Source organism: Boleophthalmus pectinirostris, unplaced genomic scaffold, assembly GCF_026225935.1.
Source record: "Boleophthalmus pectinirostris isolate CB_2022bp ecotype Guang Dong unplaced genomic scaffold, ASM2622593v1 HiC_scaffold_110, whole genome shotgun sequence".
Lineage (NCBI taxonomy): Eukaryota > Metazoa > Chordata > Actinopteri > Gobiiformes > Gobiidae > Boleophthalmus > Boleophthalmus pectinirostris.
In genome coordinates, this window is record NW_026570995.1 from 1 (window position 1) to 22,432 (window position 22,432).

The 22,432-nt window shown below is 39.2% G+C and overlaps 5 protein-coding genes across 6 annotated transcripts; 3 read left to right on the top strand and 2 right to left on the bottom strand.

Moving 5' to 3' along the window:
- The first annotated feature begins 1,999 nt into the window (after positions 1-1,999).
- LOC110169979 (psychosine receptor-like) lies at positions 2,000-6,152 on the top strand. The gene is made up of 3 exons (XM_020935592.2): positions 2,000-2,084; positions 2,779-2,823; positions 5,196-6,152. Exon 3 carries the CDS (start codon positions 5,202-5,204, stop codon positions 6,150-6,152), a length of 951 nt encoding a protein of 316 aa, XP_020791251.1. The 5' UTR covers positions 2,000-2,084; positions 2,779-2,823; positions 5,196-5,201.
- Positions 6,153-6,774: 622 nt separating this feature from the next.
- On the bottom strand, positions 6,775-10,015 carry LOC110166256 (nuclear factor 7, brain-like). The gene is made up of 6 exons (XM_020931487.2): positions 9,470-10,015; positions 9,191-9,286; positions 8,888-9,118; positions 8,778-8,800; positions 8,072-8,187; positions 6,775-7,984 (listed from the first exon to the last, which is right to left on the bottom strand). The coding sequence occupies exons 1-6, from the start codon at positions 9,857-9,859 to the stop codon at positions 7,446-7,448; spliced, it is 1,395 nt and encodes a 464-aa protein (XP_020787146.2). The 5' UTR covers positions 9,860-10,015; the 3' UTR covers positions 6,775-7,445.
- A 1,238-nt stretch (positions 10,016-11,253) lies between these two features.
- LOC110166266 (tubulin beta-4B chain-like) lies at positions 11,254-14,250 on the top strand. Its single transcript, XM_020931498.2, has 4 exons — positions 11,254-11,511; positions 12,321-12,429; positions 12,501-12,611; positions 12,906-14,250. The coding sequence occupies exons 1-4, from the start codon at positions 11,455-11,457 to the stop codon at positions 13,961-13,963; spliced, it is 1,335 nt and encodes a 444-aa protein (XP_020787157.1). The 5' UTR covers positions 11,254-11,454; the 3' UTR covers positions 13,964-14,250.
- Positions 14,251-14,461: 211 nt separating this feature from the next.
- Positions 14,462-17,541, bottom strand: crb3a (crumbs homolog 3a). 2 transcript variants are annotated; one of them, XM_020931546.2, is made up of 5 exons: positions 17,283-17,541; positions 16,985-17,081; positions 16,479-16,699; positions 15,345-15,394; positions 14,462-15,273 (listed from the first exon to the last, which is right to left on the bottom strand). In XM_020931546.2, the coding sequence occupies exons 3-5, from the start codon at positions 16,564-16,566 to the stop codon at positions 15,064-15,066; spliced, it is 348 nt and encodes a 115-aa protein (XP_020787205.1). In that variant the 5' UTR covers positions 16,567-16,699; positions 16,985-17,081; positions 17,283-17,541; the 3' UTR covers positions 14,462-15,063. The 2 variants fall into 2 exon arrangements, with proteins under 2 accessions (XP_020787205.1, XP_020787214.1); XM_020931555.2 differs by lacking the exon at positions 17,283-17,541 and having other exon boundaries at positions 16,985-17,184.
- Positions 17,542-18,573: 1,032 nt separating this feature from the next.
- LOC110166299 (histone chaperone asf1b-B) lies at positions 18,574-20,653 on the top strand. Its single transcript, XM_055147824.1, has 4 exons — positions 18,574-18,953; positions 19,319-19,434; positions 19,758-19,934; positions 20,039-20,653. The coding sequence occupies exons 1-4, from the start codon at positions 18,845-18,847 to the stop codon at positions 20,228-20,230; spliced, it is 594 nt and encodes a 197-aa protein (XP_055003799.1). The 5' UTR covers positions 18,574-18,844; the 3' UTR covers positions 20,231-20,653.
- Positions 20,654-22,432: the final 1,779 nt, after the last annotated feature.

The window sequence follows — 22,432 nt, forward strand, 5'->3', positions numbered from 1 at the left end:
TATGTGGCAGCAAATGTGGCAAAAGAACTTCCAGAGGAAATACTTCACCAACTGAAAGAACAGAGTGAAGCAAGAGTGAGGCCTTTCCTGTTGTGTTCACCTGGTTCCCCCTGGATGCTACTGTGATGCTGCAGCACACAGAGGAAGGACTCTTGTGGCCGGACCAGTCCTCCTGCTAAACTGCACTGAGGCCTGTGACTGAGACACAAATGTGTCTGAGAAGCATATAGTGTAAATGTTCCTGCAGCAAAACTTGACTGAATTTCCCTCAGGATCAATAAAGGAAAGAAAAGTCTCTCTCTCTCTCTCTCTCTCTCTCGGACCAGGAACTATAATTGTTTGTTTGTTGCTGTTTTTTGTTTTTGTTGTTGTTTGTTTGTTTTTGTTTTTGATGTAATTATAACTTGTCTGATCTGGAGAAACTGAATTAATTTCACATGACACTACAAAAATAAAGTAAGAAAAACACCTCATCCCCCTGTATGATCATGAGTCCATCAATACAAACAATAGAGATTGGCTCTTGTGTTGGGAACATTGGATTCTTCTCAAATGTAATTAATCTGCAACAGTCGATAAAGTGTTGTGTTTTCGCACGCATGGTACAAGTGTGTCTGCATCCAGCTGAGAACAGGATGAGAATCCTGAGTCTGAGCACAAACAACTGAGTATTTTCATTTAACACATGTTCAATATAAATGTACTGGCTGAGTCGCTCCTGAGCAAGATCATTTCTAGGTCCTCTACATCTGAAAAGCTGTTTGGATCCTTCTTCATTTCAGTGGACTGGTTCATATGGCCTTAGATGACCCATGGACATGCCTCATCCCAGTAAACATCATCCAAATAAAATTTAAATAAATAAATCAAAGTGCACTTTAAATCTAAAATATAGCTTATATTTTAAATCTAACCTTTAAGCAGCAGACTGTCTGGAATGTTCTAAAGTATGTCATTAAATCTAAATTAAAGTTGCCTCCACCGAGACAAGCAGGTAACGCTACCAGCAATAGGCAATAAGTAGCAATAAGTGTCTGTCATTTCAGGCAAACACATACAAACACACGCACACACAATGCAGGTTTCACACTAAAAGTTGCACAGTACATCTTTAAATGGAATTCAGCTTTGTATGTTTATAGTGTGTACCAACGATGGACCAGAGTGTCTTTACTTACAGAGGGAAGGAGGAAGATCTAAATGACAATGACATGAATCGCTCCAGGAGAAATATACATTTACTCGCCTGAAACCACATGTCAAGATCCAGACAGATAAGACTCTGACACTTCTGTAACCTTTGGCATTATTCAATTGGCCCAGATGGGCTCTTTACTCCAGTCCACTGTTTTCACTGCACAGTACATCAAAGGCTTTAGTTTGGAGAATACTGACAAGACCCTTGTGGAGGGACAAATGTCACAATATCAAATCTTACTGTCATCTTTACAATTATTGATACCATGACCAAACAACAATATAGGCCTATATCACCTTTCCTCTAGTTTGTGACCAGCTTTACCTTCTAGAAAAATGTAAACAGGTTAAAATTGTTGTGATTGTACATTTTTGGCTTATGGTTATAGTGTGACCTGAATAATCACAGTTATCAAGAAACCAAACACTCTTCAAGTCCCTATATGTAAAAGTACTTTTTGTGCATCAATGGGCATTTGTTTTTTTTAACTCCCATGTGTTTTCTAGGTGGAATAAAATCATTAAAACTTGAATTTAATCCTGCATAACATTACTAACAGAAATCTATATACTGTTTGCAAAACTGGACTTGAAAAGGCCAAAATGTGATATGTCGGAGCTTGTTGTTTTGTCTGGGACCATCAACAAAGAAGGCCCAATTTACCCTAAAGTGGCATTTACAGAGATAAATTCTTGTACTCAAATAGGACTTTAGACTGAATCAATAAGTTTCTTTATTCTGCAGTACTGGGCAGTATCTGCTCTTTTCGGCGTACATTTCCCTAAAGAAAGATTTAAGATCCTCCCCTTCTCAAAACTGCATCAAAGTTATAAAGCGTCTACTGACAACTACTGTTCAAAACAGCGGCACACACCATTCATCTGTGGTAAGTGATTTTTATATCATTGAAATAATGTATTGGTTTTGATCCATAACATTTGTTTTTAATTAAGTATAGTAATATGGTTGATTTGAATCGGGGATAGAGTTGTATTACTGCCATTATTACATTGCACATACACAGTTGATAGCTTATTGCTCATTGGCTTTTCATAAGCAATTTGTTTTAATATAATTTTGCAAACAAATTAATATTTCATATGTGTTTCTTCCAAATATAACTTGGTAATTCAACTACTATGGAAAATTCTATTTGAGTTCGAATGAAAATGTAACACAAGTACAGTTTATTGCATATTCAGAACATTTAAAATTAAATATTTAAACTTTCATGAAATTTGATGCATTTATTAATCCACTTCTGGCCTGTAGTGTAATTCGGTAAGTCTGTAAGTAAACAACAATAGCATATGTTTTTTAATTTAAATTAAGTATCAAGGAATATATAGAGCATTTTTGCAACAAATCAGCACTAGTCCATTTATAAAGTTGGGGGCACATGTTTACATAGACAAAACAATACAAAAAGGGCACAAGGTACACCATTGAATAACGGACAGCCAATAAACAAACAAGTCATTTTTAGCTTTTAAGTGTTGCATCATATGTTAAATGTCTTTTTGATAATTGCTCTATGTCCAGTTGTTGTGCACTATCCATTTCAAATCCATTGTCTCCAGGGAGAAGAGCGTTTAAATGTGATTGGTCCCAGCGGAGAGCAAGAGGTGAGAAACACAAGTCCAGACAGTAGCAGCAGCATGGTAACAAATTACAAAGCCAAGGTCAAAGTTATTCCTAATTACAAAAAGAAACCAATCCAACCAATATAATCGTTTATTCTAGCCACGAGTTTTACAGTGATGAATAATGAAGAGTGTTGCAATTAATAGGTCAAAATCTTTTGAACAGTCTAAAGAAATTAAAATGCCGTCAGTAAAAGACAACCGAAAACTGTGACTGGTAAACGAGCAATTCTATTAACTTTAATCGTCAGTAGCCATTGAATCAAACTTTAATCCTGCCAAATGCAGCAAAACCAACTTTTTTAGAAATCTAAAAATATCCACATTCCACCTGACCTTCCCAAAGTTAATCCCTGCTCTTCGTGGTGACTTTGCCATTTTAATCTGACAATCGCTGGCCTTTTATGCTGCAGAGAGAGGGACGTGCTAGTGGCCCTGCTCCCATAAGTGAATTACAGGTCCCTGTAGACCTAAACAATAACAACTCGAAAACAGCCTCGGGACAATGCCCTCACTGTGTTTTTAAATGTGTTTTTGGCACTTTGGGAAATGTAGTTTGATTCTGCTGGGACTGGTCATGGTTAAAAATGGAAAGACTAATAAAAAACAATATGGAGGAGACATCTGTCAGGTATGAAATTGTGGCCACTGACCGGTGAAGCGAGTAGCAAAGATTTTCTCCATTGATACTTTGCAGAGACATCACGCTGGGAGGTTTCTACATGTATATCTATTGACGGAATCTGCATCAGTTGCCATGGTGACACAATGCATACATTTCCAAACAAAAAAGTTTTTAGCCAAGAAAAATGTTATTAAACAGCACATTTTCAGGAGATTGTGATCAATATGAGCATCCATGGTCCTGTTTCGGTGTTTGATTTTCAACAGAACTGGTGAGAGTGACTAAGAAACTGCTAGCTAGCTGATGACTATAATTTTAAGTGTAAGAGTCTTGTTTAAGTAACAATAATCTCACCTGTTCAGATTAAAGTGTAGCTTTAGAAACGGGAGAGCAGTGTCTACAGTTAGCATCACAACCCCCCAGAATGTTGATGACATCTCCTGCAAAGTATCAATATTGCAGTTAAAATTTAGAAGAGTAAAAGTGATTGCGTAATGGTTTAAGAAGATTTATCAATATCAGATAACAGGGCCACAGTATTTCCCAAACTGAAGCTCATCCTGGGTTTTGCCTGTCTGTAGTTTCTATGGTGACAAAGTTCAAAACATAAACAGTTGTAATGGACATGGGGTCATTCTGAGAGAGTAAAGATACACATTAAGCTGGTGGTTTTAACACATAATGATAGGCCACATGGTTTTATATATTTTGAATGATAAATGCGTATGACTAAAAAACATGATAAAATTGGATTGACCGCTCTGTGTCCCTTAATAATAAGTGCTAGTGCCTAATCGGAAAAGAAATCACAATCAAAACACAAACATACAATTATAACTGTGCACCCAAATCATAATCACAGGATACCAAATGTGTGATTAGGATCATTTTTTTCTCAGCCTGATACATTTTCTGTTTCATTCTTAATGTGACCAACATTATTCATTGTGCACTAGGTAACAGTTTCCATGAAGATGTTTTTTGCTTTGCCAAGAAAATTGCACAGCAAGGCATTAAAAGCATTTATTTCCATGGAGACAAGTAGATGACACCACCAAGACAAGTTACATGTCAGATTGTACTCACTGTAAAAACGCATGGACACTTTAAGCATATAAATACAGTATCATGCTACATTGTTGAACATTTCAGGCAAAGCAATAGTATCTCCATGTAGACACGACGTGGCAGACTCTCCACCAGAAACGCTACACAATGCACCTTTAAGCATCATATCATAGGTTTCAGGTAACGCAGATATGCTTTTAGAATTCATTTAATGAAAAAAATAACTGAAATTGCAACCCAGAAATTGTTCCTTAAACACCACTCACTGTATTTCTGTAACTCTTTTTGGCCTTGAGTTCCAACTGAAGATTTCATAGAATTGTAAAAGTGTCCCTTTCCAATATTTTTTTATTTCATAATACTTCAAGGATGATACATTTCAAGTCTAAGTGGCTCACAAAAAAATAAATATAATTTAAAAAGCAATTACTTTTCTTGTTTTGAACTCTTCAGTTTTAAAACATAATTTTAAACTTTAAAATTATGCCCTATTTACCAGTCCCCTGCTTTTTTTGCTATTTATTTTGAATTTATTGTTGCCATTTATATTTTTGCTCTTTGTTATTATAATATATCATGAATTACTGTGTCCAAATAATTTCCCTTTTGGATCAATACATTTAAAGTGTAAGTCTAATCCTGTATTTTCCTCTATTTATAGAAAAACATGGCATCAGAGCTTTCTCTCTCCAACTCCACTTCTTGGCCTGTGAACGCCACCTCTGACCCGAACATCACAACCAAATTCAGTGTCTTTGAAGGCTGCGAGCACCAAGTGGAGGGCATCCTGTTTGATCTCACTCTCCAAGTTTTCAATGTTGTTATAGGAATCCCTGCAAACATCTTGGTCATCTGTGTTCTCATTCAAAACCGCAAAGAGCCCTCAACATCTGACATTTTCCTGGGTTGTCTAGCTTTTTTGGATGCATATTTTGGCATAGTCCCTCCTATAAGTTTTCTCAACTTTTACCTTTGGCATAGTAAAGAAGTTTGGTCTTCTATCAAGTTTGCCTATGGTGTAAAAGACACTAGCGGGCCACTTTTCCTGTCTTGTATATGTCTGGATCGCTTTCTCGCTGTTGTCTTTCCAGTTTTTTTTGGTCAGCTAAAACCAATGATGTACAGGGCTGTTCTTACAGTAATTGTGTTTTTGTTAACCTTTGCATACTCAGCTGCTAAAACAGTTGGTGGCTTGCCTAATTTTGAAAAGGTATTTACAGGTGAAATCTTAGCCACTTTTACCTGGATGATCTTATGTAACGCTTGCATTCTTCACGCCCTGAAGAAATCACGTGGCGCTGGTAAAGACGACATGCATCCGATGAAAAGAAGAGCTTTTAAAATAGTTCTTTCCATTTTATGCATTATCATTTGTAACTATCTTCCCCCTGTGGCTATGTTCCCATTTGAAGATTACTACACTCCAGATGTTTTCCGTTGCTATGTGCAGCCAGTGGGTTTTGCTTTTCTCAATATTAGCAGTACAATACAGCCCCTGGTTTACTTATCACGCCTGGAGAAAGTGCCTTTTCTACCTGACAACTGTGTGAAGAGGTTCTGCTCCTGCTGTGAACCAAAGAATAATGAAACTCAAAAGGCACAAAACAATCAAGCATAGAGCATCACTTTAAACTTGAGCATGAGTGTATTATATTTAAGCACTGAAAATTCTAGATGTGTATTTTGGAGCATGACTCGTGACTCCATCTAGTGGCAACAGGTTGTCACATCCATAAAACAGTAGCCAGAATAAACATGCTATACTATAATAATCCATTAGTTAGCAATTTTTTTTTGACATACTTAAAGTTGCATTTCCTATTTTGAGCTTTATTCATTCACCACACACTCAGTGGTGGTAAGTTTATGTTGTAGTCACTGTCCTGGGGCAGACTTTTGGAGGCAAGGGTGCCAATCTGTGCAATCAGCCCCGCATGCACCACAAATCAAATACTCACACAGCACACATACCAGGTAATGTGGGTGAAGTGTCTTGCCTGAGGCCACAAAACTAGTTTGCACTAGTCACTGCTGTCCCGCTGTGGCACCTGGTATTCCCAGCAGTCTCCCATCCGAGTACTAGTAGCCCAACTGTGGTTAGCTTCTGAGATCAGATCTATACTATTCTGTATAGTGCTGTACTATAGACACTAATATTTAGAACATAGCACTGATTTGCATAATTAAATATGCATTATAATATCTACAACATTGTGTCCCTTCGTTTATTCATCTTTTTAAAAATGTTCTACTTAGAAAGGAATAAACTCAGATCATTGCAACGACACAGCAGCACATGTGCGTGGTCTCTTACAGCGAGGCGGTTTCTATTTTCTGATCTTTGGCGCCATCATGTGCACACACATCACTAAAGCATTTACTTCCTATTCTTTTTTTCATCTTGTTTGAGGATGGGTAATTTTTGGTCTTCTATTAGACCTAAAAATACTTCTACCCAGGCATTTGTTGACTTTGAGCTAAGGTCTTCTTAAACAGTGTAAAAACAAACACAGTTTTGTACTTTTATATTATAAAGAATTCATAATTTTTTAAGTAAAAGTACAGTATAAAACCCTGATATATCCATGAACATATGGCTCGTGCAGTGCATAAAACCAGTGCAATAGGCTCATACAGAAAATAAATGCATTTGATACACAGTAAAAATATTTTAAACATCTGCTGCTATACAAATGTATTATTTTATAAGATCTCATTATTGTGTTTATACTAGTACATTCTTCATTAGTGTTTATAGCTCACAGCATCCGCCCTGTTATAAGCCCATATGGTCATACTGTGTTTTTATTGCCTTGTCTTAAAACTATAACTGACGCTCCCTAATTATACATTTCACCACCTCAAGGCATTATATTAAGCATGTTTAGTTGCATAATAATACACAAATTGGTCAGTGGCGTAACATTGTCACAAGTACCTTCTGTGGCATTATCCTCAAAGGGTGACTGCTTTGAGTGTAAAAATATGGAAGCAACGCTTCTTTAAAAGTGTCTGTAAAGGCATATATAAGCATATCATCTCCAGCATCATAAAAAGACACCACTCCCTTATTGTAGTCTAGTTCCACCTTGATTTGCTTGGGAATGTTGGACAGTGTCAAGGAGACTGGAGGTGAGGTCATAGCCAGAAATTCTCCATCCCTGAAACACAACGTCCAAAATCCATTCTCAGGACGTGCCAAGACCTCACAATTCCTCGGTACGGACAAAGACGCCACTCCCAGAAGCCAGTCCTGATTGGATTCTGTTTCTACAGTCCAGTGGTGACTTCCTGACCCGAGCAAGGACATGCCCACTACCTCGGCACTCATGTGGAAGCGTTCGGGGTTGTCTGGACAAGAGAGGGGCTGGCGAGAGTAGTGAAGGGAAGTGAGATCGTCGGACAGGATGAGGCAAGGGTGGGCAGTGTTTGGGTCCAATGTCACTGGAGCTAAAAAAACACAGGAAGTCAGACACACCAAAGGAATGAAATCTTTAAGTGCGTAATACAATGAAAGTCAATGCCAAAGCTACTTACTATAGTCTATGTGGTCCTGCATTTTCTCCCATACTCTGTATTTGAGGTTACACAGATGCTTGGTTACATCTATGAGGGCGCCTGTCATGTCCGAACCCAGGGGTATGCTTTTGCTCCTGTTGACACAACAGGAAAGTTTGATCAGTGGTAGTGTGATGTATGAGCTACTGTGTCCAAATAATTTCCCCTGTGGATCAGTAAAGTTTGTCTAATTCTATGTCTCTAAGTCTCTAAGTCTAAGTCAAAGAAAGTTTCTCAAATAAAAAAAAAGTAGTAGTAGTGTTAATAGTAATAACTATAAATTGTACCTATCAAGAGGATTTTAGAGCTTATTTTTTGGTTCTGTTGTTACACTTCAAATTTCCCTTGGAAACTATTTATATATGAGTAAATAAGTCATAACTTGACAGCACTGCGATAATCACAATAATTCTGTTGCTTTCCAACAACAAAACACAATTAATGTAACTAGTAGATATAGTTATTTTGTGTTAACTGTTAGTTAAGTTAAAAGTTAATTAGTTTAGTTGAATCAGGTTTTTGAGCACTGTAACGGTAAAAAAGTTAAAAAAATAAATAAATAAATGTAATAAATAAATGCAAAATACATTCAACAGTACTACTCATGTGAACTATTATAACTATACTATTGAGGTACTATCACGGTTTTGTACACAAATGTCAAATAAAAATGCCCATTGCTTACATGTCATGAGTCTCCTTAAAATTCTGAAAACAAAACAGAATTTGGATGAGATGCACAAAATATTAAACACAGTTTTAAAGAACTACTTAAATCAGTTGCCACATACTTACTTTTAGCAAAACCATATCCTCTTCTTTCAGTTCCCTCTGTATCAGGGCTATTGTTTCGGAGAGGCACAGCACTTCAGCTGACAGCTCTCGTGTTTTGTCTTTCATTCTTGCGATTTTTTCTTGTTCCTCTTTTTTAACCGCTGCTAATCTGACCATTTCTTCCTGTTTTAGGATTTGATGCAGTTCTTCAAATTGACTTTTGATAACTTTCTGGGCATCCGTGGACTGACTCTAAAATAATAACAAAGATAACTGATGTAAACTACTTTCAGTTTCATCGAAGCTGGTTAAATCAGTTTGTACCTTGATGTGCGAAAACAAGTCAGCAGATGTCCTATGTATCCGTTTGAGTTCTTCCAATTTATCTTGCAGGCTTTTGAGGGAAATAGAAAGTTCATCCTAGAAAAAACAACAACGTAGCAATTAAGCCATAACATAACATATCATAATGTAACTTTAGCATAGAGAGAGAGGAGTGGATGCCTTGGTGGACTAGTGGAGCAGCATTCTACCATTAGGTGTTACCTTACAGAACAGTTGGGCATTTTTTCACAGTGCACTTGTTATTTTAATACTCCTTACCTTGCAATCCAGCACAGCTTCTTCTATGGGTGAGCAATCATGCGTTTTGTGGAGTTTTGAAGACTGGCAGACAACACAAATTGGCTGTTTATCCACTAAGCAAAATAGTTTCAATTTCTCCCCATGCAGACAGCAAACAGTGAGATCTTCCACTACTATAGATTTCCTCTTCGCTTCAACTACAGCTTCACAAACATTTTTTAAAGCCAGGTTCGATGGAGGGCAGGTTTTGGGCGCCTTCTTGCGGCACACGGGGCATTCTCGCATGCCCGTTTCCCAGCAGCGTTTGAGGCAGATCCTGCAGAAGCTGTGGCTGCATGACAAGAGGACAGGGTCAGTGAAGATGTCACAGCAGACCGGGCAAGTAAGGTCCTCCTCTGGAAGTGACATGATCCAAAACAAAACCAAACAAACAAATGTTAAGTCGCTCGAGTCTTATCCCCTCATTCATCAGCCCGTTTCCTCACAGCTGCCCTATTGTCTCTGTAATAAAGTGCTGGTTTCCCTGGGCATGTCTTCTATGGGAGTAACGCATGCAGGACTGTGACAAACAGCACATGAGCCCCGACTGGGAAACAGGAAATCAAAGCTCATTGGCCAGTTGCTAGATAACTTTAAACCTGCTGTTAACTTGCAGCATGTTTGGAATGCAATCAGTCAGGATAGGCACAAGGATGTACTTTTAAAACTACACTAAACTAAACTAAGCAAAACAAAATCATATATTTTGTAATCTGAAACCAAATTAAACATATAGTATTGTTAAATGAAAAGCAATGTATGGTAGATTTCAGCACTCTTCTCTGTTGATCCTCTAAACCAGTAAAACACGTTTATGACAGTTACCCGACTGTCTAACCTAATTATCTATTACATAAATAATTACACATTAAATAGATGAGGTTGTGCAGTGATTGTTTTGATTTTGTTTTGTTCATTCTTGATTCTGCAACCCCCAAAACGGTTTAAAATAATGTATATATTGCCCTTAATTTGGTCATTTTTATCAACCATATACAGTACACACATTTGGAAAACTGAAATAGCTCAAATAGCAGTTGTTAAAAAAACAGCTGCAAAAGTGGGTGTGCAGGGGATAAATATAGAAAAGTCAGGAGATCTGAGGAGAGAAGAGTCACTTATCAGCGGCACATTCCAAATGTCTATCTGATGTCACAGCAAACTGGCGACTTTAGGTAATTCATTAATTATTAAATTAAACATTACGAAACATTGACTAAAGAGTAATAAAGGGGTAATTCACAGTTGTTCAGTGACATTAATGTCTAAAGTTAATGGAAAGGAAAAGTTGCCTAAATAATGAAATTGAAAGTTAAATCTACACTTTGAAACATTCTCTGTGAATACATCTAAACATGCTTTAATCTAGGTCGTTTTTTGGCGAAAAAGTTACACGTTGTGGCTTTACCTATTATGTTATTGATAAGCAGTTCAGATCTTTCTACGGTATGTTCGGAATGAAAGTAGTGCACTAATAATGCAATTAATTTGAAGCTAGGGAATAGGGATTGAACATAATGTTACCCCTGACCCTGTGCGGCTCTATGACATTTAACCTCAGTAGCTTAAATGGCTTCGCGCCAAAACGCTCGTGGTGCTAGTAGAGCCGTGTTTGCCTCAGGCTGGGGTGTGGATACTGCACTTTAAGTACGCCGAGTACCTTGATGATGACGATGATAATGATGGCCTGTAGACGATGACACCTTTCTCGCATCCTTTCCTCGTTCCTCTGCGCTCACCCTGCACGTGGTCCCTCCCCTCTCTCTCCTCCGCTCTGTGGTTGCCATGGCGATGACGTCAGGTAGCGCCACCGCTTCAGCCAAGTAAACGGAGCGAGAGGCGGCGCGACCAAATCCGGGACCGATCCACCGCAAGGAGCAGCCACTTTCCTGTGATTCTCTCATCCCCCATCTCCGCAGCACAAGCCTCTCTGTCCTCCTCGCTCGCCCGTATCTGCGTCCAAAATGCGCGAGATTGTGCATTTGCAAGCCGGCCAGTGCGGAAACCAGATTGGAGCCAAGGTAATTCATGTTTTTGTGTGCATTTTTAGATGTCTTGAAAGTAATATTATGGAGAGACGTGTGCCGGCTTTCATTAGGAAGTGCGTCTCATCATCGAAGATTTTTCTGGAAGGGACCAAAGATGAAGTTAATGACGCTTTCTTAAACGCTCCTTAACTAATATCTTAGTTTATCCTTAGTTTATTTTATCTTAATTTATGTCTTTCAACCTAGAATTCAAACGACCGTGTTTTAAATGCCCAACACTTGCACAACCCACGCTTATTTGCATAGTTACGTAACAAACAAAAACGTGCAACATCAACATCTGGTTTATATTTATTTGATATAGGCTATTACTTATTGCAAGGTGGGAACAAGGCACAGGCTACTAGAAGTATCCTTCGAAAGAATGAATGAAAATGCAACCTTATTGAGACCGAGGCGGCATCTCTCCCCTCCCCCACATTTAGCCAACCGTGTGACCTATTTCCATTAAAGAGCCTTACACACCCATTTTAACCCTGCGATTTTGGATCATCACGTCACGCATTTTTTAATCATGATGTAACCCCATTGTTTTTTTCATATCAACATTTCAAACACGTCTAACAAGGGTGTACTCGTTCACCTTTCAGACTACTGCTATCTGTTTAATCCTGAGATCTGTTTCAATCTAATAAAGTCCACTTATACCCTGCTTTTAACCCAGGGATTAAATAGCTTTGCCTGGATAAAAATAGGATATTGTGATTGTGTCAAATGCTGGTCTTTTGGTCTTTTCCACTGTAATAACATGTACTGACCCACACCTTTTTGCTCTTTTTCAGTTCTGGGAGGTGATCAGTGATGAACATGGCATCGATCCCACCGGCACTTACCATGGCGACAGCGATCTGCAGCTAGACCGGATCAACGTGTACTACAACGAGGCCACAGGTGAAGGGCCATGGACCATCCCCCATCATTTCACTGTTCGTTGAAAGATTTTTACATTGTTTTGCTCTCAGGTGGGAAATATGTGCCCCGTGCCATCCTGGTCGATCTGGAGCCCGGTACCATGGACTCAGTCAGGTCTGGTCCATTTGGGCAGATCTTCAGACCTGATAACTTTGTCTTTGGTAAGTAGAATTAGGATATCCAGATTAGAATGAAATACAGTTAAAGTTCACTGGTAAAATTAAAATACATACCGTAAGTCTAATACAGAAATATTTAAATTGCAAATTAGGTTACAGTGGTGTCAGTGAGTTACTGGTTCAGATCTTGCACTTATATGATCCTGTCTCCACACTCCAATCATAATATGTTTCTGCATGAAAATCATCATAAAAGATAAATTGAAAGATAATAATATGTGCAAATGATCTCATTTATGTTTATGTTAACTCCATTGTCTCATTCTTGCTAACCAGGTCAGAGCGGTGCTGGTAACAACTGGGCCAAGGGGCATTACACTGAAGGAGCTGAGCTGGTAGACTCAGTCCTGGATGTGGTGAGGAAGGAGGCGGAGAGCTGCGACTGCCTGCAGGGTTTCCAGATGACCCACTCTCTGGGTGGAGGCACTGGGTCGGGTATGGGTACACTTCTCATCAGCAAGATCCGTGAGGAGTACCCCGATCGCATCATGAACACCTTTAGCGTAGTGCCTTCCCCCAAGGTGTCTGACACGGTGGTGGAGCCCTACAACGCCACTCTCTCTGTGCACCAGTTGGTCGAAAACACCGACGAAACCTACTGTATTGACAATGAAGCTCTGTATGACATTTGCTTCCGTACCCTCAAACTCACCACCCCCACTTATGGAGATCTCAACCACTTGGTGTCAGCCACAATGAGCGGGGTCACCACATGTCTCCGTTTCCCAGGGCAACTGAACGCCGATCTCCGCAAGCTCGCCGTCAACATGGTGCCCTTCCCACGTCTGCACTTCTTCATGCCTGGATTTGCTCCTCTGACCAGCAGGGGGAGCCAGCAGTACCGCTCCCTCTCCGTGCCTGAGCTCACCCAGCAAATGTTTGATGCCAAGAATATGATGGCGGCTTGCGATCCACGCCACGGACGGTACCTCACCGTGGCGGCAGTGTTCCGTGGCCGCATGTCTATGAAAGAAGTGGATGAGCAAATGTTGAATGTACAGAACAAGAACAGCAGCTACTTTGTGGAGTGGATCCCCAATAATGTGAAGACCGCCGTATGCGACATCCCCCCACGTGGCCTCAAAATGGCCGCCACTTTCATTGGCAATAGCACAGCCATCCAGGAGCTGTTCAAGCGCATCTCCGAACAGTTCACTGCAATGTTCCGTCGTAAGGCTTTTCTCCACTGGTACACAGGTGAAGGTATGGATGAGATGGAGTTCACTGAGGCTGAGAGCAACATGAATGACTTGGTGTCCGAATACCAGCAATACCAGGATGCCACCGCCGAGGAGGGTGAGTTTGAGGAGGAAGGAGAGGAAGAGGTCGCATAAGTTTATCATCCAAGCCCGCTGCCAAATCTTATTATGCCCATCCAGCTCTCCATCATCATCCCCCCATCATCATGAAATGGAACGGTCCATCGCACACTGAGAGAAGAAGCATCTAGATCACTATTGCTCTAGTGTTAGACGTTAGTGTAATCTGGTAGTGTTTTTGTATGCTGTGAATGCACTGATCATCAACATCCTTTGTCCTGTCATTGCCTTGTCGAACAAAAAAGCAAGTCATTATAACTGGAGCCTTGTTATTGGAGAAACATTAAATATGATTTGAAGGCCTTTGTGTTTTTTGTGTCTTTTTTGTACTAATAGTTTTTGCCTTATACTGTATTATGTGACTGAATCAGCCATTACAATGGATATGCTTTTCATTATTGAATTACTTTTATATCTTTTAGTGGTAACAAGCCTATACATACTTCATTGTTCTATTGGGATAAAAGGGAGGCAAACATGTTTATATGAAACCTAAATACAGTCCTGAGTCGATTAAAAATATTATTATGTCTGTTTATTTCAAATAAAGCATAAATAAATTTTACATAGAAGTACAATTTTACTTGATTAGATAAGGCATAGGCACTGCAGTGCTAATCAGATAAATAACTTTATCAAATAGAAATGTTTGGAGACAATACTTGAAGTGTAAACAATTGCTTGTCTTCTATTATTCAGTGTGGCCTCATTTTAAATGAAGTCCATATCTACAATCAACGTTTTACATCATAAGATGCATTAGACTCAGTAGTAAATTATTCAAGAAAGTGAGGTAATTATACAGCAGAAGTCCTTAACGCTGAGAAACAGGTGCAGGAACATGGTAAACAGAGAGAAAGAAGAAATCACGTTTAGCTAATAAAATACTGAAATGTGTTAATTTGTACCAAAAAGGTCTTCATTCCACTTGCTTGTTGTTTATAAGTCCAAGTACGTTTAGTACACACATGAAATTGTCATTGGAAGTTGAAATGAGGGGGAACAAGAATACCTCTTCTTCAGTTGGCTCAAAAAGGCACTTTGTAGAACCACCTTTGGAGTCTTTCAGGAGAACTTCAACCTGTCGTGTCCTTTAAAGATTGTCCTATGAAATGTCAAATGAGTCTCTCCTCTTTGGGTAGCTTCAGTGCATCTGGAGTCACAACACTTTTGGCCCCAGACTGCTCCTCTGCACTGGGCCTGTAAGTACCTTCAGTCTGCCTCTTCTTCTTCACCACACAGAACAGCCATCCCACTACACCCAGCACTATGGCAAGAAGTCCCAGGGTCACAGTCGGGGCTACAATGGCTGCAATGTTGGGCCCCTAATAGAGCAACAAGGATTTTAGTATAAGCCATCAAATAATATAGATGAAAAAGTGAAAGATGTACTTGCATTATTGGTCCCATTTGAGCGTGTTTCAGATCTAAACAGGGTGTAATTTCCTGGAAGAAAAAGTATAAAATGGTGCATAACTACCACTGTTATAACAAGGTAGTAAAAACTCCTGTGTGGCAGGGTGTTAGTGAGATGTGCGTGTGATCTAATTTATATTGAGCTGTTATGTTATAAAGCAGTCATGCGAGAACAAAATAGCCCAAATGAGTGTTTCTCAAACTGTGGCACGTGTACCACAGGTGACACGTAAGTTCTTTCGAGGGATATTTGGGCTGCAAGTTTTTTTATTTCCATTTTATCCACAGTTTTGTTCTCCTTTGGGTTATATCTTAGAAACGTTGTAATAATTTTATCAATCTGGTTTGTTTAGCTCTAGCTTAGACCAAACCCTAGTTTAGGAATTGTCCTGTTGTAGATATGGTTTCGATCTGGTGGTATCTGGTCAGATATTTTCTTACTTGGTCTAAATATTGTGAAACTTATTCGATAACATTAATGACAAAGGGAAAAAAAACATTTGCACTTGAAGTAGAACATCTATGGTGTCTTGACGTACGTGCATTGTTGTTTTTTCCTTTTGTTCTCTTTGCACGCTGGCAAGTGCTCAACACTGCAAAATCAGTTATGAGCACCCGTGTGATAACAAAACAACAAAGTAGCTAAGGAGTGCTGACTCAGGAGTTCACTTATCTGAAAGGCAAATAGCTTAGGCTTTTAACTGAATGAACTAAATGAATAAAACAAACAATTCTATGTTTAGGATTTCTGTTTAGCTTTGCCTCTCTAGATTTTTGGGACCTATTGATTAAACTAAAACCACACACTGAGGAGTTCCAAGTGAATGATTTACTTCTACCACAGTAAACTATCCAAGGGCAAAAGTACAACCTGATAACAACTACAGGAACCATGAACAGGAGAGAGAAGGTCTAATCCATTGTTTAATATTCTAAATGTAATCTGGATAACAGTCTTGTTTTTTTTTTTTTTAAACTAACAGGTCCCAACATGTATCTCTTTCAGGAATGCTACGTAATCTTTTTATTTCTCATCAGTGGGTTCAGTGGTGTGTGTGACTGTAGCCGTGGTCAGAAACGTAGAATAAAAGTGGATAAATGGCTTGTGACTCACCCCACACTGCATTACTGTTGAGTAGCAGCAGCATTACACCCCCAACCACAAGTCTCGGTATGGGCAGTACATCCGGACACGCTGCCATCTCTACCTGCCACCACACAGGCACTAGGAGGGGCAGAAAGGCACTGGGATGGCATCAGCTTGGGCTCATCTCAAATTCAACAAACAATCACTACTTGAATGTTGAATGGGTTTACAGCTTTTCATTGAAACGTCTGGAACAAAAAATATTACTAGTAAGATTTTAGAAGAAGTTTTACTGTGAGTCAGAGTGAATAAGACAGCCTGGTGTTGAATCACAAAACTAGCCAAGGCCACCCCCTATTTTTTTCATAACAAACTTGTAAAGTCTGAATCTCTAATAGAAGCTATAAAATATATAAACCTTTATTTTCTTAGTTTGGAGCCTACTGCTTATAGGTTATACTTTATAATCCCACTATAATAAAGCCAGTATAATAGATTTTAAGATAATTCCACAGCGCAACAGGTGCACTCACCTTTTAGCCCTAGAGCGCCGTTGTTTGGTTCAAAAAGGGAAACGTCCAGTGGGCTGATTCCTGAACAACCATGTCGCTTCCGCTTCACCTCCACCAACTAAAACGAATAACACACAAAGAAAAAACTACATCTCAAGTTGAATTCCTCGCAAAAAGCCCTGAAGAGATCATTGCGCATCTGACTACATCCTCAGCTGCTCTACCACCCGTTGGTATAATATGTAAAACAGTTTTTTTTTTTTTTCAAAAAGCATACTCTTCAAAACGCCATAGGTCACGTGACGCAGTTTCATGTTACCTGAGAGCGGTGATCTACCTGCAGCCGTGCAGACAGACAGAAGATCCTTTGTATAAGGAGTGGTAGGTTCAGTCAGGCAGATCAAACTCTTATGCTGCTCCTGAAAACTTATCAAACCAGCGGCAATGTACTGTATTAAAATGACTCATGCCTGATGTCACTGAAAGAACTGAACGTCTGTCTATTTAATACAAGAACAGAAGAAGATAATGAAGCACTACTCCAGCCTACTGCCTTACTCCCACTTTCTGTTTGACTCCTCTCCCTAAAGAGCGTTTACCTAGCAACCTGCTGCTCACTGGTGCAAACCTTACAACAGCAGGGGTACAGGCTATAACAGCGCCCCCAACAGGTTTCAGAGGTCCAAATATAAGAGAGGATATCAACATTCCTAACATTTTTGAAGGATGAATTTGACTGCCAGCTGGTTCACTGGCTATAATCCGTCCCTAAACCCAAAGGGAACAGAAAATATTCGGTGCTTACTGGTATAATATTGGGTCTGAAGTTTTCATGCTCTCAGCAGATGAAAACCACCCACTGAGCTTTATAAACTTAAGACAAGACAGCCTATGTAGGTCTAACCTATGCAGCTAAGATTTTCAAATAGACATAACAGATTTAGATTACTTAAAGGTGCACATTTTTATTTCGAGGAGGATCAACCATCTGCTGGTCTCATAGATGCAATTGCTTTGCTTGAAATGTTCCACTGTATAGCTTTAAAGTTATTTCCATCTTCATCAAGACAAACAGATGACAACTCCAGGCTAAATTACAGCTTAGAACTTTGGAGAGGTGATCTGATCCTGCTCGTGGAAAGAATGCATGCAATTTAAAGGTGTTTTGAGCGACTAACACATCTTGGATAGATTTAATGCCATTCTCTGAAAATATCAAGTGGTTGATTTAAATGTATGTCAGATAATGTTTTTTTTTTTTTTTTTTTTAACTATACTCTCATCAAGATAAACTACAATGCATTTGTTTCATAAACTGAGATTGAATAAGGATGATATGAACACTTAGAATAAAAACAGAAAGGATGCATGATCTTATTGTGACACATTTTTCAGTGACGTGGTAAAAGGAGTAGAGATCAGAATAGAGTTAAGCAGTATTCAAACACAAAGATCCTTTTATTTACTATAATTACAGATTACACTAACGCGCTCCAAGAAAAGGGCGCATTGTTCTTCTCTGCAGTTCTGAACACTACCGCTGGAGGGCGACAGAAATCACGTTTTTTACGCACGCAGCTACGCCAGACGCACGGCGCGACGTTGGCGCGGTGGAACATGGGTAGAACTGTCAAAGCGGCGGGAGAGTAGACAAATGTACACAGCTTTATGACTAAAATTGTGTGATTTTTTTTTTGCGTTAATTCCTTTTTCATAACTATTTGATTATTTAAATATTTATACTAACTCACTCTACCTGTTGTTATAGGCTTAATGTAGTTTATTGTGTTGGAATATTGCTTGTAAAACTATCCCCGTGGATCTGGTGTTGGATTTGTTTTGGATTAAGCTAGCCACTACTTTTTAACCGCTCCAGAGACAATGGCGAAGGTCCAAGTGTTAAATGTGGCCGTCTTGGATAATCCGAGTCCTTTTGGGAACCCATTCCAGTTTGAAATAACCTTTGAGTGTATGGAGGATCTTCCAGAAGGTACACATTACCCTGGTTATTTTAATGCTAACTGCTAACAAGAGGCTCCCATGCTAACTTCACGTCTTCACGTTTTAAAATAATTTAGCTCCATAATTTAGTCCTCTGTACGTGCGCACGTCTACAGCAAAAGCCTGGTCATGATGCCGTCTTGTGGATTAGAAACCGCAACCTCTTGATTTGAATATTTGTTTATTAGTTTTTCTTTCTACCTCCCATGTCACGAATAATATTTAAACAAAGAAAAATGTGTCCTATAATTTTTATGGACTTAAACCTTATATCTTTATAAATGTACTAGTTGGGTTACTATTCTTTACAAGAAAAAAATTAATGTTGTTAACTTTTTTCTTTTTTTTTTACAGATTTGGAGTGGAAGATTATCTACGTTGGTTCAGCAGAGAGTGAAGAATATGACCAGGTGCTTGACTCGGTGCTGGTTGGCCCTGTCCCCGCTGGGAGGCATATGTTTGTTTTTCAGGTATTTATTAAATTATTTTTTAATAAGGCAATAATAAAAGTAAAGTTGGCATTTACCATCCATTTTTACTAAAATGTGGCAACATTTGTAAATTATTGTTATATAAATTATGGGTGTGGATTTATATGTCTGTTATACTATTTCATTGTCAAGTGGATCGAGAGAGTAAATTGCACTTAAAATTTACTTATATATTTGTCTTTATGACGTACCATTTAACTTTGTATTTATGTCACAAGCTTGAGTGTTTTGGCTTTTTTCAACCTACATTAATGTTTCTTCTTTTGCACTTACACTCTTTCTTCTGATGGTTCTGACAACAGGCTGATGCTCCAAACACTGGATTAATCCCTGAGAGTGATGCAGTCGGTGTCACTGTGGTTCTCATCACCTGCACTTACCGTGGACAAGAGTTTATTCGTATTGGTTATTATGTCAACAATGAATATACCGACCCTGAGCTCCGAGAAAATCCACCAATCAAACCAGACTACACACAGGTTGGTTTATATTATATTTTTATTGAGAGATTGATATCTTCAAATTACTCTCCACCTGCACAATTTATTTATACTAATATAATTTATTTTTGTCTGTCCTAAAGCTCCAGAGAAATATTTTGGCTTCAAACCCACGTGTTACAAGATTTCACATAAACTGGGAGGGCACTGCAGAGCGAATGGAAGACTGTGAAAATGTTGACCCATCATCGAACTCGATGCTTCCACCGTCCTGTCTCCCAGGAAAGGCACCGCCCATGGGAATACTTCCTGATAACTCCATGGACTGCTTGTAGAAGTGACACCTGTGTTTATGGTGACAAGTCAACCACAAATCCTACTAAAATGCCTATGGACATTAAGTGTAAAGTTACAAACATCCCTTTGCCTTACAACTGCCACTAGTTTATTTCAGTCAGTTACCCGGACTTCACTTTATGAATACCTCGCTGTGGTAGGTGCTGCACTAGATGACAAGTCCTTTTGTTACAAGGGTCGGGTCGTGTATTTTCTGTTGGGGAAGGGAAGACAGTGCAGCTAAAGGGGAACATGACAAAAATGTTGTGTTGCATTTCTTTTATTCTCCTTTTGTTGTGCAAAGGGGTTGCAATATTGCAATATAATGAATCAGCTTTGAAGCAATAGGACAGTATTCAGCTGTTTTTGATGTGTGTTTTTCTGTTCTGGATTTAAATAATAAATTGGATTTCAATTTTTCATTTTTCAGGCTTTATCAATTTTTACAACATATAGATTATGTTGCAATTTTGTATTCAAAATGAAATTAATAATTGTTCAGTCTGTTCCAACAAACCACTAATACATCTTGTTTTTATCATAATGTTTACAGTTTACAAGATCTAATTTGTCAATAATATATTACACTATTAAGTAGCTGTATAAAGGCAGGGCTATTTTATTTTACACTACTGGATTTAAATAATTGCACTCATTAATGAAAAATATATCAAGCAGGGTGGGATTTTAAATGGGGAGTTAATTTTTGACTGAGATATCTTTAAAATAGAAAATACAGTTTATCGTTTGCTGACTGATACTGTACTTGAGAGGCGGGCCTTATTTGACTGACCAATCGCAGGATGCAAATCTTGGATATATTGAGTCGTAGCCAATGGGAGCTCGGATGACGGTCCATGTCGCGCAAGTATCGGATATTTTGCCCAATGAGAGGCGCTCGGAGGCGGGCCTTGTGGATGCATGACTGGAGTTTCCCTTGCGGTCTGAAGATTAATGGAAGGGGTCTGTTGATCTTAGGAATCGACTATCAGATGGTCGGTCCTAGGCAAAAAATATCTCATTTGACGACTGCTGCAGGGCGGATGGAGAAACAGCCATTTGGATTAAGCAAAAGCGAATGAGACGGGGTCGTTGGGCTATTGTTTTGAAATCCAGATTTCAACTAAAGGCCTCCTGCACTGAGATAGCACCTGGGTAGATCAGGCCAGAGAACAACTACGAGGACGCTACGAGCTAACGCTAGCAGCTCGCTACAAAGACGGAAATCAGCTCTCCCCAAACCTTGCCTTGAACTATACCCTGAATGCACACCACACGGAGGGAATTCATGCTAATTTACTGACTTTTTGTGCCAGCGATTTTTGTTTGGCTTTTGTGAAGCTAAATCTTTTCAAGCTGATATTCACATTTATAGTTAGCCGTCGTGCTAACTAGCAGGCTAGCCAATATCCTTCGTGTTAGCTAAGGACTTCTTGCATTGGTGGGGTTTTCTACACAAGCCAATTCAAAGTACAACTGCAAGAATTTACTCTTTAGTCAATAATGATAGCTGTTAGCTAGTAGATTGCTGTCAGCTTCGCGATCGAGAGGCTAAGATAGCTGGCTTTGCAGCATCACATAAGGACTTGTACAGAAGTGAAGCCGAACCCGGGGACCCAGCCACCAGACTGCCATCATGGGCAACACGCCCACCGCAAAGAAAGGCAATGAGATGGAGAGTGGTGAGTAGCCCTCATCTCGGCTGCAGCTCTAACATAACATACTGTATATCATCTTCCCTATCACTGGCCATTTCCTGTTTTCGCCAGTGACCGCCAAAAGTACAACTTCTCACATCAATGTGCATGTCCAGTAATCATTTTTCTCTTGTCCCAAGTCAAATATAAGGACTAGTCCCTTTATTAAAGTCACCTAACCTGCCGTGATAGGCTATTGAGCTGTAGGATTGGTGTCATGTCAAGCAGCCATAACATCGTCTTAAATAGGTAACACCCTGTTGCTGTTATCAAATAATATGGTAGTTTAGAACTTAGCCCAGTGCTTCATGTTGTCAAAGTTTTTCTTATTTTTATGTATCCTTAAAAACACATCAAACTCAGACACGGCTTTTGTTCTGAGAAAGGTTATTCAATTTCTTGGTTACTTCTGTGGAATATCTCGTGATTGTGCCCTAGGCCATAATCAGAGTTACTAGGGAGGCGGGTTAAGTTAGTCTTGTACAACAGTCTTAGGTTTCTTTG